Genomic DNA, 17,268 nt, shown 5'->3' with positions numbered 1-17,268 from the left:
CACTGTCGTTTTCATTCTCACCTCCTGATAAATACCTGATCTGCTACTAACTTCATTCAAGAAAATTCTGTTACCTTGGTCTGTTATCTATTGGTTTTAAAAGGATTGTCAGAAATGATGCAGACTGTAGGACCTGCAGAATTGAGCTGATTACCTCCTGGCCTAATGGACCATGTAATGAATAAGCTCAGATCTTGCAGAGAAAAAGTAATCTCTTTCTTTTAAGCAGTCAACCAGACTGTAAAGACTGTCTTCACAGGCAGAAGTGCAGAGATACAGACTTGCACTTAATGGAATAACAAGAAAAGCCTGAGATCACAAACCAGCTGTACTAATCACACATGATTAAATTGTTCGAATTATTATTATTATTATTATTATTATTATTATTATTATTATTATTATTATTATTGTTATTGGTTTTGTGAAGAAACTCAAAGCACTGTACAACAGCACATGTGTAATACACACAGTAAAAGGAAAGAAAGAGAAAAAAGAAAAGTCACCAGACCCAGTAAAACAAGGAACAAACCTAAATGTATTCTTAGTTAAGCATTAGTTCCACGTGTCTTGAATTTTAAGGAACAGCGAACTGTCAAATCAATACAGCCCAGTGGTATGCCGCTCAATAGTGTCATTTCTCGGCCACTAGGTGGAGATCATTACCAGTGCAAGCGTTTCAGCACGACACCTGAAGGAAGAAGGGTTAGTCAAAGCTGCACAGGTGTTACGTAAAGGTCATACCTCCAGCGTGCACACGGGTAGCGTTATTTTAGTGGTCTTGATGGCTCTCGGCTCAGTAAGCAACACCAGCTCTGCGGCTGAAGGCTACGTAATTCCAGTTAGCTTTACGCCTGACACTCCTCCAAGAGGGAATAACAGGATCAAATCCTTAGGAATCGTCTCTGGTGAAATGATACCTTGGTTTTTCTGTGTTCCTGAGGGCCCGGTAGATTCAGGGACAGTTCGCACGCAAAGATCCCCACTCATGCAGGGCTCAGTCGGCACTGATTTACACTGTGGGCCGCTTACATTCCAGGGAGAAGCCCAGGGAGACCTGACCTGGCAGCCTGTAACCCTAGTTTGCTTTTAGATTGATTTCTCCGCTGATTCATCAGCGAACGGTATACTATTATAAAGCCTACATGTTTTAACGATCCTTTATTGATTGCAAAAGAACTGTCAAGGTCTGTTTTCCTCTGTCTTGCAAACAAATATCATTCTTGAGCACCGCAAACCCCTTGTAGCTGCAAGCAGGCTCACACGCCCTTTAAAGAAATGACGCAGGCTGAAACGTGAGCAGAGAAGGGGGAGTTGAGGTTAATTTTGTTACTATTCTGGCTATTTTTATCCGCAGCGACACCCATTCAGAAGATGTCATGCGGGGTTGGCTTGTGAAAGAGGAATGTCGGTGCACAAGGTGGAGACGACATTAAAAGTGGGAGCTTTGCGTTAAAGTCAGTTCCGGGAAGGGGGAGGGCGTCGGGGGTCGACTTCCGAGAGGGTTACGCAGGCTGGAGAACCTCTGGGAATCACACACACAAAATCCCTTAGCAGAAATACCACAGGCTTGTCACAATGTGTCCTTCGTAGAGCCTACACCTCACTAGGCATAGTAAACCTGCACGAATTCAGCTGTCCTTGTCACAGGGCAGTGCCCCACAGCTGCAGTTACAATCGCACATAAATGGACCGCCGAAGTTCATTCCTGGTACGAGTGACTTTTATATGAGCAAACATTACATCACCAGCCCCGATTTACCTGTGCCCTACATCATACTGTAAATCCAGGCACGTAACCTGAGAAACAGAAGGTGAGGACATTCTCGTTTCAGGGTATGGTCCTGAAAGAAACAGTTTATTTCGTTTATGTTGTATGCTGGTGTTAAAGTTGTGTGGTATTGGTGGGAAATGTCATACGTCGAAACACTTTTATTCCCATTTTATGCAGTACCGAGGCTGTGGTTTTACATTTTCTGTGGTTTCCAGAAACCGTAGAAGTGACCAAGTCACCCTGTGCCCATTTAGAGTCAGTCTGTCATTCTTTAGAAATGTAACTGGGATACTTCACAGTTACAATATTCTGTTCGCTGAAGAAAGTACTGAACTTTAGTAAGAATATTAGTTTATCAAAACATTAGGATCGTGTGTAACTATTGAAGCTTTCCATTACCTGCTGCGCGATGCAGTGGTAAGGGTCCAAACTTTCAAATTGAGCACTGCTCGCCGATTTAATGCGTATTTATAATGATTTCTGACCCGACATGAAAAGTTTAAAATAACTTGCGAGTCTGTGCCGCACAAGGCAGTGATTGGAGAAACCAAAACCAGATAGCCGCGGGTTTGAAAATAGTGAACAAGTTTCATTCTAAGGTCCGAAAGACGCGAGGAAAAACTGCCATTTGCGTGCCTATTTAGGGATAATATTTTACGTCCACGATTCTGATTCAAGGATTTACCCTTATTGCGGTCTCGGGGAATCGGTATTTTAATGTGGTTTCATTGATAAACGGCAAAAACAAAAGTGCTATCAGACCCTGCCGTGTCTCTTGTTCTGGGTGCTTCTCTGGCTGTGGCGAACCGTGCGTGGAAATGTTGGGAGCAAGCGGAGAAAGGAAGGCTGCCCGTCTTGTGCGAGCCAGTCACACCCTTCCCCGCCTGCCCCCTCCCTGAGTGAGTGAGTGTGTCTGTCTGTCCGCCATGTTGGATTATGTGGGTGTCACACGGAGGCAGACGAGTGCAACCGGAGACGCTCACAACAACACACACAAACCCGAGCGACACGCCGATATAACCGCTCCAAGTTGAGACTGCGCCGCCCGTGTGAGCCGTCTTTCCCCCCGTATCCCTCTGAAGTTACGGAACGACGAATAAGTTCCCAATCCCAATCACTACCACTCGGATAAAAAAAAAAACGAGGAATGGTAAGTTATGATTTTGCCTTATTTTTTTTCGGGAGGGGGGCCGTAGATCTCTGTGGTATGTCAACAGTGATATCTCCATCAAACGGTACCAGTTGGCTCTGTAGCTCGGCTGAGACACAGGAGCGGCCTGTCGAGCCTCCGGCTGGAGTTGGAGATTTTACCCGATTCGGGAGACAATCCACCGCCTAACGAATCTCTCGGAAGTGTCGCTCCCAGAAATAATTTCTTAAACTTTTCCAAAATAAAAAAAGCGAGCGACATATATAGCCTTAAGTATGTATTGCTATTGGCTAGTTGTGCGAGGAGGAAGCGCACATATGAGGGAAGACTCGGATTAAGACTTGTGTATCTTTAAAACTTTTGTTTCCTCGTGTTTCTTTCGAGCTGTGTGTTAATCAATACGCTGTCCCCGGTATAGTCCAGTTTATTTAATCGATATGTCGTGCCGTTTTATCATTTATATTACTTTTAACAAGTGCATTGCATCTAAATGTTAATGCACATTGTGGATAACCAGGCTGTAGTTGTCATCACCCTCTTGGAGTGGTAGGAAGAAAACAGTCGTAATTTGATGAGGAAAAGCCCATATGTCAGCATAGGATCAGAAATATTTAATTACAGCGAAAGTCATTCAAGTGCCAGCGAGTTGGATTTCTCTCGTTTTAAGTATTTGCCCGAGCTTGGCTTTCTTCATTGGAAGTCGTTTGGTAATTGAACACGATTAAAATTCCTTTGATAAAAAAAAAACAAAACAGGGAGCGATGCCTATCTTTATCTGACTTGGATGAACGCAAAGTACTACGAAACGGGTACGAGTGTGGTAAATAAATGGAAAGTGGGCTCAGCCCTCGCGGTTATTGTTCGCGAGTGTTGTACAGATGCCCACTGTTGCTGAGTGCGGTGTTGGTGCCCGTCATACTGACAGTAAGGCCGGTAGCCTTGCATGAAAGCGGAATTATTGCTGTACTCGAGTGCTCTACAGGGAGAAGATTTGGGTTTCTGACGCCAAACAACCTCCAATGTGTTTTTATCCCCCGTCGATGGTTTCTGGGGCACACCCGTGGCCGTGGCAAATCCGTGCCTTTTGTCTGAGCCGTGCGTGACAGATGCGGCCCCCTGCCTGCTTGGGGGCGCCCCGGCTTTGTCTTGCCGGGGTCTCGGGGGCCGGTAGCAACAATCGGGGGCGAGTGGCTATGGAGGTGGTGAGGATCTCTCGCTCCTTTTTTTGGGGGGTTTTGTTTGCTTTGCACTGTTGCTCTGCGGCCTGCCTGTTCCCTCCCTCGCTTGCTAATTAAGTTAATTCTGCGGAGTGGTAACACTTTGCAAAAATGTAGGCGACCCCCCCCTGCTTGGAGCTCAGTGCCCTTGTACGTTTTTCCACAAATGTCGCGTTACATGTAATGTGCAATATAGCTGTAACTACGTTTATCGGAAGGAAGTTGAAGGAATTTGACTTTTTGTGAGCTTTGTGATGCCATAGTTTGACTTTTGATTTGCTGAATAAGCATATTCATTTTATGAGCCTGATGTTGTGTATTTTGTTTTAATTGGCTTCCCAAACCTACCCCCCCCCCCCCCCAGTCATTTGGGCTCTTGTGTCTCAGAGATTGTGTTTTGAACTGACCCCTCATTTCCCAGGTCTGGAGTCCCTTATCCCAGAGGTCCAAAGTCCTGCTGGGTTTCTCAGCTCAGCCTCAACACCTTATTGACTCCTTCATTGAACCAATATCTAGCGCTTGGTTTAAATATTTGCTGACTTTTTGTCTTCTGTGCTGAAGCCTGGCATTTTGTTTTACTTTTAAAACCTCCATCTTTAAAAGGCAAATCCCAACATGTTTAAGAGGCGAAACACAGCCACGTGGCTCGAATTAATTCTGTTAGCAAGTCAATTAAGTGTTTAATTATGAGTTGGGTGTGAGCCTGCAAGAGCACAATTGAGATCCCCTGCCGTGGGGGGAAGCTCGGGATGTGTGTGGATTGTGGCTTCATACATGAGTCCAGTAGCACAGTGACTTCACACTTTGAAAAGAAGCATTTGGCACTACAGATGACCAGTGTTTTTAAAACCAGTCCAGGTGCTTCTTTGTGCGTGCCTACAGGGGGGTTGGAGAAGGCGTTAGGGCTGGTGTCTGTTCATGCTGGATGAATATGCGACGTCACCTTTAAATTTCCTGTTTCGCTGCAGAGTGCTACTGTCGCCTGTTTTCTCTTTGATGACAGTGCTGTCATCATTATCAGTGATCAACAATGTTCAGTGCTGCTCTACCTCCTCGTGTTAAAGAGGCAGGGACGTTATTAAGCCGGGCCGCAGTCCTGCACTGCACAAGCTGTAGTCACAAGAACAGAGGTCAGACTTGGTCCGTTTGTTCTCTGGGTGAGTTTGACTCAGCATCAAATACCATTTCATTACCTTATGAAGCAGTTGTATTCCCATTTATTGTGCAGATTCTTCTCAAGCAGTGCAAGTGCTGATAACTCGTGTGTTGAAATGCAGTACTACTGCTCGCTTCAGCTTCTCATTTGTGGAGCTTTGCTGTTGTTAACTGTTTTAATATCATTGGTTTGGTTCCAGGAAGAAGGAAATGATGGGATCCCATGTAGTTTTCTAATGATACACCACGTAACCTTTCAGAATGTGCACGATCGTCTTCATGAGCTAAAGTCGCCTAAACCAGTTCAGATCTGTGGGGTTTTGTCTGAGGCAATTGGAACATGCTTTGAGCTGCTCTGTAGCGAGTTCGCCCTGTCCAAGTGGACTTGAAGTGGACCTGCACAGAGGCAAGAGTCCCTTCCTGCATGTAGGTTATTGCTTATTCCTGTGTCAGCCAGGCAGGTCTCAGTTTGCCTAGCCCAGACAAACCCTTGAGAAACCCCATTCTGTCTTCATCAGACATCTCACCCACATTGGGAACTGTGTCTACATTTTAAGCGCTGGCAACTTTCACATCTCGGTCATTAAACATTTAACATTGATGTGTTTTCACCTGGATTAGAACGGCGTGGTGAATCGTGATAATACTCTTAAATGGCTGCCAGCCAGGCACTGCACAGCAAGGTGAACAGAAAGGAATGAAAGTGAGATTGTGCCAGGGACTGTGGATGACCTTCGCTTTAGACACCTGGTCCTTGTCACAAGGGAAAGTAAAACGTTCAAGACGTTACATAAGCTGTTCTTTATGTGATCGCTTTGCAGATTCGTCTATAAAGATCTTGACAAATGTCCTTTTCTTTGGTGGTTGCAGTCAATCAGCGGGATCTCTTTGTTGTAGGCAGTTGCAAAACTGCATTAAATTGCTGAGCGTTTCAGAAGAGTAAGCTGTCTGTATTGGCGGTGCGAGACGATTTACTGGCTGTAATCATCGGCGTGGCAGTGAAACTTTATGGTGTCTCCAGCCTGACAGCGCACTGTCATCCAGTATAGTCACATTTCTTTGCAAGGAAATATTTGGTCTGTAATTCATTGCAAACCTTCCAACTGTTCAGCAACCTTGGGGATTGGCTCCGTATCAGTAAAGAGGGGTGTGGCAACACACCTTTGCGCTGTCTTTAGCAGCCCAGGCTGCATTCCTATTGCTGTTGAATACTGACTTTTCAAACACTCTCGGTACACACAGTCCTTCAGCCGAGACGCACAAACGTGTTGGTGCTTGCAGTGTGTTGTAGTGCACACTAGACCATCCGAGTGCATCTCAGTGTTGATGCACGCACCATCAGCACAACCCTGTTTTGAGAGAGTCCACCAAAGTGTTGTTTCCTTTCATTGGGGAAATATTGGTAAAACCTAAAGTCTTCTGTCTTCTAATGCTGGTTGTTCCTGTGTTGACTCATTCAGCCAGAGAGATTGTCCTATTCTGATCACAGCCAGGAGGCACACCAGCAAAGATAACATGTGATGGTGCACTTATTTTTTCAAGTGGTTAGTAGAATGTTATTCTTCAGTGTAAGTTTGGACAGTTTCGTTTCAGTTCTAGTGGACAGTATGCAGCCCCAACAGTTATCCATCTCCTGTTTTCATGCTAGTAGTGCTGTCCTTCAGGATCGTGTTTTCGAAGTCCGCAGTCACAGCGACCTTATTGACATCCATGCTGTTTGTGGAAGCTGGGTCTAAAGAATTTTATCCATCCATCCATTAATTCTCTAACCATTTTATCCAATACAGGGTTGCACGAGAGCTGGAACCTATCGTGGCAAGCAATGAGCACAAAGCAGGATTCTGTGTGGGCAAATCCCAGCCAGCAGTGTGATTCTGTGATTAGTAGCTCACAACGCTTGTTGAGTTTTGATCCAAACAAACTAACAAAAGATAAGCCATAAAACACACACACAAAAAAAAGAAGAGAACTCTCAGGAAATGGGAAATGGGGGCGGCAAGGAGGAAGTCAGACGTCTTTTGGAAATGAGAATGGATCTCCTCGCGCTTTCTCGGTTTCTTCACTAGCACAGTGTGATCTGGCTATACTTCTCTCTGTTAGAGCAGTTTCTGACAGTGAACAGGCCTGCAATAAATTCCAGTACAAGAATATTCGTTTCCTCTTGGCTTTACAAAATAGATTTCTTGGCCGTTGGCTGAAGGTTGATGGTAGTTTGAAAATCGTCGTTTCAAGTTGAGGATTTGGAGCAGTCGTTCAGGTCACACGCCAAAGTATATTAATCACATAATGCCAATAGTGACCTATCACAGGTACGCCCGGACTCTTGTGTAGACAGGCTACCAGTGCACCTGTGATGGAGCCGGTTGAGCTCAGTCATCATATGGAGACTAAGTGTCTGCCTTTCCTCCATTTCTGGTGTGTTTATAATAATCGCATGCATTCGAAATGGGTCAGTTCTGCCTTTGGGTGCTGAAAGTAAAAGGTGTAATTTAGCATCCTTTACAGAGCACCATAAGACTCTGGAATCCAAGTGCAAGTGTAGAGCATAACAGTAATGTTTAAGAATTGCAACTAAGTGTTCTGAAGTGCTTTGAGTTACAGACAAAAGCCTTGCATGTTGAATCCAAATGAATCAGTTACAATAGCACGCAGGTGTTTTAATCATTGTGGGTGTGGGTGAAATGTCTTCTGGAAAAGAGGAAGCAAATGTGATGAGGCATGTTTCTTTTCATCATGGGAATCCTACTTCGTATCCTGCTAGTTTTCATCAGGGCCTTGAGCACATTGTTTCATGTGATCTGCTGGAAGTCGTAAGAAATCGAACTGCCCAGATAAGTAAAACCCGCAAAAAGAGACTGAATACAAATAGGGGATGGGAGAGTAGGTGTTCTGGATGCAGGACTTTAAGGCGTAAGAATTAATTGATTATAGCCAGTCTGCCAAAGGTATTAAATAAGTCAAGAACGTGGTGGGACTGGGGTGCCGAGCTAGAGATATCGGAAAGAATGAGCAGAATGTAATGACGTTTGAACCCCGTGTGTCAGTGGTAATGCTGTTATGTTGTCAATTGTTCTAATGAAATGACAGACAATGATAGTGATGAGGAACAATCCTGTCAGGCACCTCTTCCCGGAGTAAAAATGAGGAGGCACTACTGACCTGGTTTGATCACAAGCGGTGAGACTCCTGCGTAACGTGCTAATCATCAATATGTGAGTGGTAGAAAGTGCAGCCCCAAGGTAGGTCTGTTGTAATTGATCAAATGCCACTTTTGCATCGAAAGAAGGAATTGCACAGCATGTTAAGTTTCTGTGGAGCTTGTTCTGTTACAAAAGTACCAGCCAGATTGGCCTGGCATATGTTTAAGACTGTTTACCATAATCTGGGGAAGTTCACGTCAAACGCATCGAATGCTAAATTATAACCAGTGCTAACTGAAACAATTAGCTTGCAGTGAAAACTTTGTCAGCTTTATGCCTGCTTTGATTAAAATTGTATGGGGCTCACATGTGGCTCAAGCAGTAAAGACAGCATTGAAGGCGTCACGTGTCCGAGCTTGTCGTCAGCTGTTGTTGCCAGCCGATGATGGGTTGCCAAGGGAAGGCTTGGTGTTGGTCTGCTCGAGGTGCTGCAGTTACCCCTTGTGGGCGCTCGTGCCGAAGGCCGCGGAAGTGGTTCCGATTTGGAATGGCTAAAATCTGCACTGAACTTCCTGCATAGGCTGCACAGCCTGTGTGAGGTGTGAAAAGGGTGAGGCGTTCACAGTTGGGCATCTCGGAGGAGTCTGCCTCTACTTCCTCGTTTTTCCCCCGTGTGCGGGTACAGGGTTGTAGCTGTAAGCTGAGGTGTAAAATGAGTTTAGAACAAAACAGTTGGTGAGTCTGCAATAAAAAATGACATTGTACCATCGCGCGAGTGAACAAGATTAAATTCATAGCATTTCCATTTCTTTTCTGTGGGAAATTTGTATTCCTGTAGCTTTTTCACAAGTGTAATGGTTATATTTCTTTTCACTAAGGTGGTATTTAACATAATGTTACTAAGCAGCAGACTTTTTATTCTTCTGTTATCACTGCTTGCCACATACATGTGCCCACTTCGGTAGGAATTGCATTTCTACATTATAAAGAACAGTTCAGCAGTAGGGAAATGTTTTCACTGCATAGTTCAACAAACACCGTCATTTGATCTTTTGCACTTTTAGAAATAGTTCTAAAATTTAATCATAATATCTTTAATAATTCCAATAATTCAGTACAAAGACTTTTTTTTTCTAGAATTCGTCTCTGCTTGCTTCAGTACAAAAACATTCAGGAAATGTCAGCTTTAGAATGCTATTGGAATGAAGCTGGCAAAACCCAAACCGGATCAAATTCATTGCACGTGACTACTGAGGCTTTGAGTAATCGAAGACTTACCGATTTACATCGATGCCATTTTTTTAACTGCTTTATCCAGGATCAGGGGGAAGCTGGCACCTATCCCAGCAAGCAACAGGTACAGGGGTACACCCTGAAGAGCCCGCCAGGCTGCAGGGCACCTACCGCGTTACAGACTCCCATTTTTTCCTTTTGGGTTCACAACAGGGTTTCCTGTTGTGTGTACTCACGCCATGTGACCGGGAGAGGCTGCAGGTGAGCAGGTGGCCCTCCAGCCCAGCGGTCTACAGCGGACGAGCCGCGCTGAAGCACAGATTTCAGCTCCGCGTGTAGCAACGCTCACACTCTGTGCACAGCAGGGGATCCGGCCCCTGAGGCGTCTTTTTCCTTTCGGTGTCAATCTTGGAATAACCCCGCCCAGTGCGGTTTCTCGGGCTGAGCTGCTTGGTGTGACCTTAAACACCTGCGACCTCACAGACGCCTCTTGTCTTGTCACGGAAGCAGAGGTGGGCATAAGGAGGCTCTCATTTGTGGTCTGTTTTGGAAATGCGGAGTTGCACTGGGAGCCGGTGGGTGAAAGGCTTATGATGGATCGGATGTTGTTTGTTGTTTTTTTTTCACTCCAGATAATAAGGTACGAAATCCTATCAGGTGACGCCGCCGTTGCTTGGCAGCCGCGCCCTTGGCAGGAGCAGTGCGCCAGTCTGGCAGGGTGTTGAAGGGCGTCGCTTTCTGAGCACGCCGACACCGTAGTTCTTGAAATGTCAAGAGATTCCGAATTCTAAAATGAAATCGGCGTGCGAAAAGTCAGGGGGGGGTGTATTGACTAGTTTTAGCCGTTTTAGGAAGTGAATCATCAGGTTTTTTCATGTAATTTGCAGTTTTCTTTAAAAAGGGAAACTGTATACGTGATTAAAACCTCATCAAGTGAATGTTGATTAGCTTTTGAAATCTAGCGTTTGGATGGAGCTTTGCGCACATGTTCTCTGATGGCTTGGAACTCACTTTAAGGTTGTACTGCCTGCCCCACCAGTATTGTCAAGAAAGAACTTCCGGTCAAGTTCACTGCAAAAGGCCTCTTTGTTGACTTCTTTTCATCATGATTGTGATTGTAATCATGCCAAGCTGGTGCTGATATCCTTAGGACAATCAAATGTATTTTTTTCAATGAATTCATTGTGGTTATATGCTGTTGTTCAGGAATAGATGCCATTAAAAACTGTGCCGATATGTCTCCTTTGAATTTTCATCCATAGCTGGAAATCCTTGGACCAATAAGTTGCTAATAACCAAGCAAGGCAGATGCTGGTTAAGTTTTCTCTGCTGTGATAGGATAGGCTTGTTGCTGCAGTAATATCACCATTGCCTGTTAGCTTGATGCCAAGAGCATCACTTATTTACAGCCTTCTGATCATTACCTCTTCATGTGGGGTTATAGTTTCTCTAGTTTATTTTTTTCTGGTGAATTCAGCAGGCTAACCATCCAGAACTTTGAGTTGCAGTCATGTCTTCACAGGGCAAACGTGGCTGATTTGGTCTGGGCAAGCATACTGTTGTCATAGGCACACGCAGAATGTGAAAGAAGGAGCAGAGGGAGTATCTGTTTTTAATTCAGTGGTCAATTTGCATTCTGATGTATATTCTCCTAAACATTCTGGGTGTGGATCTCCAGTCACATAACTGTGTTCTGGTCAAACCCATTTTTTTATTGTTAGTCTTTTAACAATTGCAACCGCTTATGAGCTGTAAATGCAAAAAGAACAATCTTAAAATAAATAGTAGGATGATTCATCAGAGGAAGTGAGGAAATGAATCAAATCCAGTTTGCATTCTTAAGAATGTTATTCAGAATTTGTATTTCCTAATTGTTCTATTGATTTCCAACACTGACTTGCCTGAATGTCATTATCAAGCACGCCGTCCTCCATGAACATTTAATTGAAGATCAAATAGGCCAGCACTGCCTTGGTATTGCATATCGTACATCCTCAAACAAATAAGGCCTGTGTGTAGGTTTCCAGTGGCTCAGTGTGAGAAATGACAGTGGCGGTGCTTTGTTCCTGGCGCGCCACAGTTGCCTCTCTCTTCCTCTTGTCTGATGGGCTTGAATAGGTGATTAAAACAGCAGATGTTTCATTAGGGCCCCGATGTATTCATGTGTATGCAGGCTCAGGGAAGGCGGAGGGGTGGTGGTGAAGGAGACCTCTATGGCTGCTCCGCAGAATGACGGGAGTCACATTTCATTGACTCTTAATGAATTTACGGGCTGTGCCAAGTGGTTTTGTTGGGTTGCCTTACCCTCCTCCCCTCCCCTCCGGCTCCCGTTCCCCCCCACACACACTTAAGAGCAGGAAGTGCAGCCTCCACATGGCCCCAGCAGCTCTGCTGTGACTCAGAATCCGCTCTTGGTGCAGGTAGGTGGGACTGTAACCCGATCACAGTGAAAACAAAGATTCCTCTCTTTCCCCTATCTTATGAGAAGGTAGAAGGTCAAAGTGAAAGTCATGGAGTGGTTTGAGTGGAAAAGGGTCGAAATCAAGGAGAGCGTGAGGTTAGCCCAGCTCGGTAGTAACTGGTTTTTAACTTCTCTGGTGTTTGATGTTTCGTCACACTAGGTGGACAATCGCTTTCTTTCTAGTCAAGCTTGGGTGTGACGAGTAGTTAACTAGCCCAGCAAGTGTGAAAGACTCTCGTCTCGTTCACAATAGCTGCTACAATCCCAATTTGCACGTGGTAAGATCCGAAGATTGAGTGCCCCATTTGTCGGAGGTGAGAAACCATTGCTTGCGAAACAGGTATACTGCAGAACCTGCTTAATTTAAAGAGTCCCAAAGTCAACAAACACATTGGACTTAGTGGAAGAAGGTTATCACTGAGATTGCATTAGTTTTAGTAGGATATAAAATGAATCATTCTGATACTCGAATAAAGGCATTGACTGTCTTTCGGGGTTGTTTTTAATTTCTATAACATTTTAATTTAAAGCGGAACATTGCATTGGCCAGAAGGAGCCTAAATCTTTATAGCAGGCACTACAGTTCCCTCGAAAAAGTGATTGATTTTAAATGTTATGGAGACTGCTGCAATAGGCACGTGTTTTCTTCTTAACTACAAATCATTAGATTATCTTTTGCAGAGTTTTCCCGTTCATTCTGAATGGCCGTTTGGAATCTGTCAAAAGCAGTGAGGAAACAATGCCACTTCCTGGCTTTGTTGCATACCCACATCTTTATCAATTACCTGTCAAGCCGAGAGGCCAGCAGAGTGGTCATCAGTTACTGAGGGGAAAAGGAAATGTTCAAATTAACGCGTGCATGCTTATCTTACATCAGGAGCATCCAGTTGAAACCCTTACATCTCTCTTTTTTTTTGCTGTGCCTTGGCTGTTTCTAAATGGATGTGCTGTAATTGCTTCCAGTAAACTGAATCATTTTTTCCAGGGTTTTAAGTAATTGATGATGTAAAGGTGCCAATAAAACTAGCATGGTGGTTTTCATTTTTTTTAATAACTTTCCAGTAGCACCCCAGTGGGATTAACAATTTGTAGTCCACATAGACCTTCCTGTATCAAGCCTGAGATGTGATATTACTGTCCTTGTCCACGCCTTGTCTTTGAATGATTGTAGTTGTGCGAAGGCAGTGCATTGACTAATCTGGGTCAACGCTGCCTTTGAATTTCATCACCTACAGATCTGATGTTTGTCTGATGTGGTAAGCTCTGCTGGACTTTTGCCCCAAATATGATGCAGTAATCTACCCCAGCAACTCTCCTCTTATCTGGAAGAGCCAGATGTCGTCACTAAACATGGAATTTGAATCGATAATTCACTTTTTCTCTAGTTGCTCTTTCCTTTGGTGCCTTAGGGTTGTTGGGGCAGGGCTGAAGCAGAGGAGTGCACTCAGACTTGAGCAGAATTTCCCTCACCCACCCACTCACTCATGGCGTAGAGCACTGTTGGAGTCCATTTCCACATCATTCTGCATGCAAGTTAAGTTCCGGGCTAGCCTTATAACACTGGGAATGGATGTCAAATCAGGCATGCTTGGAGAGCTTGTTTATTTAAATTTCATCTGCTAGTCTGGCCCATACTTCAGCCACGCTGGTATCTGCGTTTTCAAGAGGCTTTTAGTACGTTGTTCTGAGTTGATAAAAAGCACAGCTTTGACCTATTTCTTTTTATCTCCTTTCAAGAGCAGGTTAATAGTCAAATAACTAAAGTTCAAGAAAATGCATTAGTGCAAAGAAGTTGTGGAGTATAGAAATAAGGTAACAGCACATCTGTATTTTTGCTTGTACGTCCATCTGTTCGCATTTGAAACAGACATGCTATTATACTAGATCCTTTTTTTCCCCAATTTGGACTGGATTTATTGCATGATGGGAATGCCCATCACACTGCCTTCAGCTGCATGTGAATAGCGGGCATTGACTTTACACAGTTCACACAATCGCTTTTCCAAGTAGTTCAGGTGGGGAGCTGCGTTAGCGTGCGTCGGCTGCAAATGAACAAGTTTATTCCACGCTGAAAAGAGAAGAAAGAAAACACAACGTTTTGGCCGTGGAGCCTTCTTCAGGTGTTCTTTTTTTTTTTTAGGTCAGGCCTGTGGATTCCCAATTTGAGATTTTAAAATGCAGTCCCGTTTGTGCAGAGGACATTCATAGCCATTCAGTCTGCTTAATATTTTGTTCTTGCATTTCAGGTTATGGAGCAACTCACTGTGTGAGTTCCCCTCTCTCTGTCTGGAAATGGTTTTGGCAGGTGCTATCCTGGAGGACCTCAGGCATACAGATTTCTGCTGGTGGAGCCTTTGAGAAGGAGCAGTGTGAAGAATCCCTGGTGGAGTTACAAAAGACGCCTTGACCAGTACAGCGCTGCGTGCCGTCCATTTCATTTTGGCCCCCGCGAAAACGTTCGGAACGAGCCCGCCAAAATGCCGAGCTCCTCGATCCGGCGGCAGATGAAGAACATTGTGAACAATTACTCGGAGGCGGAGAAGAAAGTGAGGGAGGCGACCTCCAACGACCCCTGGGGCCCCTCCAGCTCCCTGATGTCGGAGATCGCCGACCTCACCTACAACGTGGTGGCCTTCTCCGAGATCATGAGCATGATCTGGAAGCGGCTCAACGACCACGGCAAGAACTGGCGGCACGTGTACAAGGCGCTCACCCTGCTGGACTATCTCATCAAGACGGGCTCGGAGCGCGTGGCCCAGCAGTGCAAGGAGAACATCTTCGCCATCCAGACGCTGAAGGACTTCCAGTACGTCGACCGCGACGGGAAGGACCAGGGCATCAACGTGCGGGAGAAGTCGAAGCAGCTGGTGTTCCTGCTGAAGGACGACGACCGGCTGAAGGGGGAGCGCTCCCAAGCCCTGAAGACCAAGGAGCGCATGGCCCAGGTGGCCACCGGCGTGGGCAGCAACAGCCAGATCCATTTCGGCCGCGGCTCCAGCCAGCCCAACCTCTCCACCAGCTACTCGGAGGAGTATGGCAGGTCTGGCGGCTCGCCTGCCTCTTACCACGGCTGTAAGTAGACCGCAGGGCAGGCTGGGAGAGCGAGTGTGTCCAGGATGTGAGCTGCAGTGCGAGACCTGGCACTTCCTGCTCTTCTGCTTTCAATTCTTAATGCGGAAACCTAAGAGAGTTTATAAACGAGAGGAGGCCATCAGGCCCCTTTGGTAGCTAGTAATCAGTTGATCCAAGGATCTTATCCAGCCATTTCTTGAGAGAAGCCAGGATCAACGCAGCTCCTCCCAGTTTCTCCATTATTATATCTTCTATTTTTGTGTTTGTATTTCTTGGTCAAGGTAGTTGTTCAGAATTTCTTCGTTTTGGCTGAATTTGCAGAGGTGGTCCAGATTTACTAGGGCGTGACTGTCTGCATCGCTGCTTTGAAGTGGGTGCCGCTGTAGAGGAAGGCTCAGAGATGGAGATACAGAAGCCTTTGAACGTTTTAAGACAATACAGTCTTGAATTAAAATGAGTCTGGATGACTCGGTTTCAGTTAACATTCTGAGAAAGGCATTGAACTGTTTTACAGTTTATTTTGCCAGAGGTCATAGAGGCCAAGAGTCTCCAAGAGTATTTAAAGGCTGTTTGTGGTTAATCAGCAGTGTTGAAAGGTTGGTGCAATGATCCTGTGTTTTATAGACGAAGTGCACATCAGTGCTCCAGTGGGAGCCAGTGGTAGGGCTAGAGTTCAGTAACCTGACAGCTTGTGGGAAGAAACTGTCTCTGAATCTGGATGTTCGTGCCTTCATGCTCCTATAACGCTTCCCAGAGGGAAGAGTGAGGAACCAGGATGACTGGTATCCTTAATGATACTTCCAGCCTTCCTGAGGCAGCGAGTAGTAAAAGTGTCTGAAACAGAGGGGAGCTGTACTCCAGTGATGGACTGGGCTGACCTGACCGCCCCCTGTAATGCCTTCCAGTCAGACAGCGAGCTGCTGCCAAACCAAACGATAATCCCACATGCAAGCACACTCTCGTTAGTGCACCTGTAAAATGTGGTAAGGACAGTCAAAGACGGTCCAAGTCTTTAACAAAGCAGAAGCAGGATGTATTTTTTCAGGAAGGCATGTCATCGATGAGTACTGGAATCGGAGTACTTACAGCCCAGTGAGATGGATATTTCTGAAGGATTACTGCGAGAGCTGTGGGCTGGGGGGGGTGTGTGCCAGGGAGCACCGAGTCCTAGCCAAGGCAGAATGGATTTATCCCTTAATCTGCAATCCAGGAAGCCAAATGTCTACAGCTGTTTTACAGGCATCATAAGAAATGGTTTCATTGCTGCTTTTTCCTACATCGTTGTGGTGAAATGTACCTGATGCTGCGCTTCGTAACATGAGGATCGTTGGTGAAGGTTCTCTCCCAGGAGTCCGAATCGCCCCCCCCCCCCCCCCTCCTTCCCTTTGTGTCCCCTTCAGGAATGTGGAATTCCTGTACTCCCAAGGAATGCTGCTCTGCTTGAGTTCAGCTTGTTGAGAGAGGAAGTAGGCTGTGCTTCCCCCACCCCCCAGCTCCTGCACATGACAAAAGAATTTGATCATCTTCCCCAGGGAACTAAATAAATCCTTTAAATTGTTGGATGAGCAGAGAGAAAGAATTGACTGGGGCGGGGGGGTCGACCTTCCTAAAACAGTGCCTTATAATAATCCGTTTTGAATAACTGTTTCCTGTACTCTTTCAACCAAGATCTGCTTGGTTTGTCTTGCTGTCCCTCCTCTTTTGCATTGTGATGGCTCCTGCGCGTGTTGTGTGTTCGACTTGGGTTTCCGAAATGAAATCGGGCGCACATTTACTTAAGCAAGAGAAGAATTTACAGAAGCCTTAGTGACTAATGTAGCTAGACCAACGCTTGGTGTTCTGCATTAAGAGCCCCATATGCTGGGTATCGGTAAGCCCTGTAGCTGCTCACTTAATGGCTTGTCCTTGGCCACAGATCATAAGCACTTTTCCCTTTAACACGTCCTTAACTGCAAGATCTATAAAATACCGTATAAACTACTGATGGCAGATTTGAATCCTTGCCTCCCACTTTAGGGCAACAACCTATTGAATTAGCTTAGTATTCTGTATTTCTCATTTCAGTA

At 45.4% G+C, this 17,268-nt stretch overlaps 1 protein-coding gene across 3 annotated transcripts in view; it reads left to right on the top strand.

The window, feature by feature from the left end:
• The first annotated feature begins 2,683 nt into the window (after positions 1–2,683).
• The window catches only part of epn2 (epsin 2), a 37,520-nt gene continuing 22,935 nt past the window's right edge, over positions 2,684–17,268 (top strand). For 2 of the 3 annotated variants that reach the window (XM_088612948.1, XM_088612946.1), the window contains exons 1-2: positions 2,684–2,924; positions 14,377–15,202. In XM_088612948.1, the coding sequence (XP_088469074.1) occupies positions 14,608–15,202 (595 nt within the window). In that variant the 5' untranslated portion in view covers positions 2,684–2,924; positions 14,377–14,607. Of the gene's footprint in view, positions 2,925–10,289; positions 10,310–14,376; positions 15,203–17,268 lie in introns of those variants that run through there. The other variant, XM_088612947.1, reaches the window with a different exon arrangement.

This window comes from Lepisosteus platostomus, chromosome 19 (genome assembly GCF_059453375.1).
Source record: "Lepisosteus platostomus isolate fLepPlt1 chromosome 19, fLepPlt1.hap1, whole genome shotgun sequence".
Taxonomy (NCBI): Eukaryota; Metazoa; Chordata; class Actinopteri; order Semionotiformes; family Lepisosteidae; genus Lepisosteus; species Lepisosteus platostomus.
This window is presented reverse-complemented; position numbering and strand designations above follow the sequence as displayed.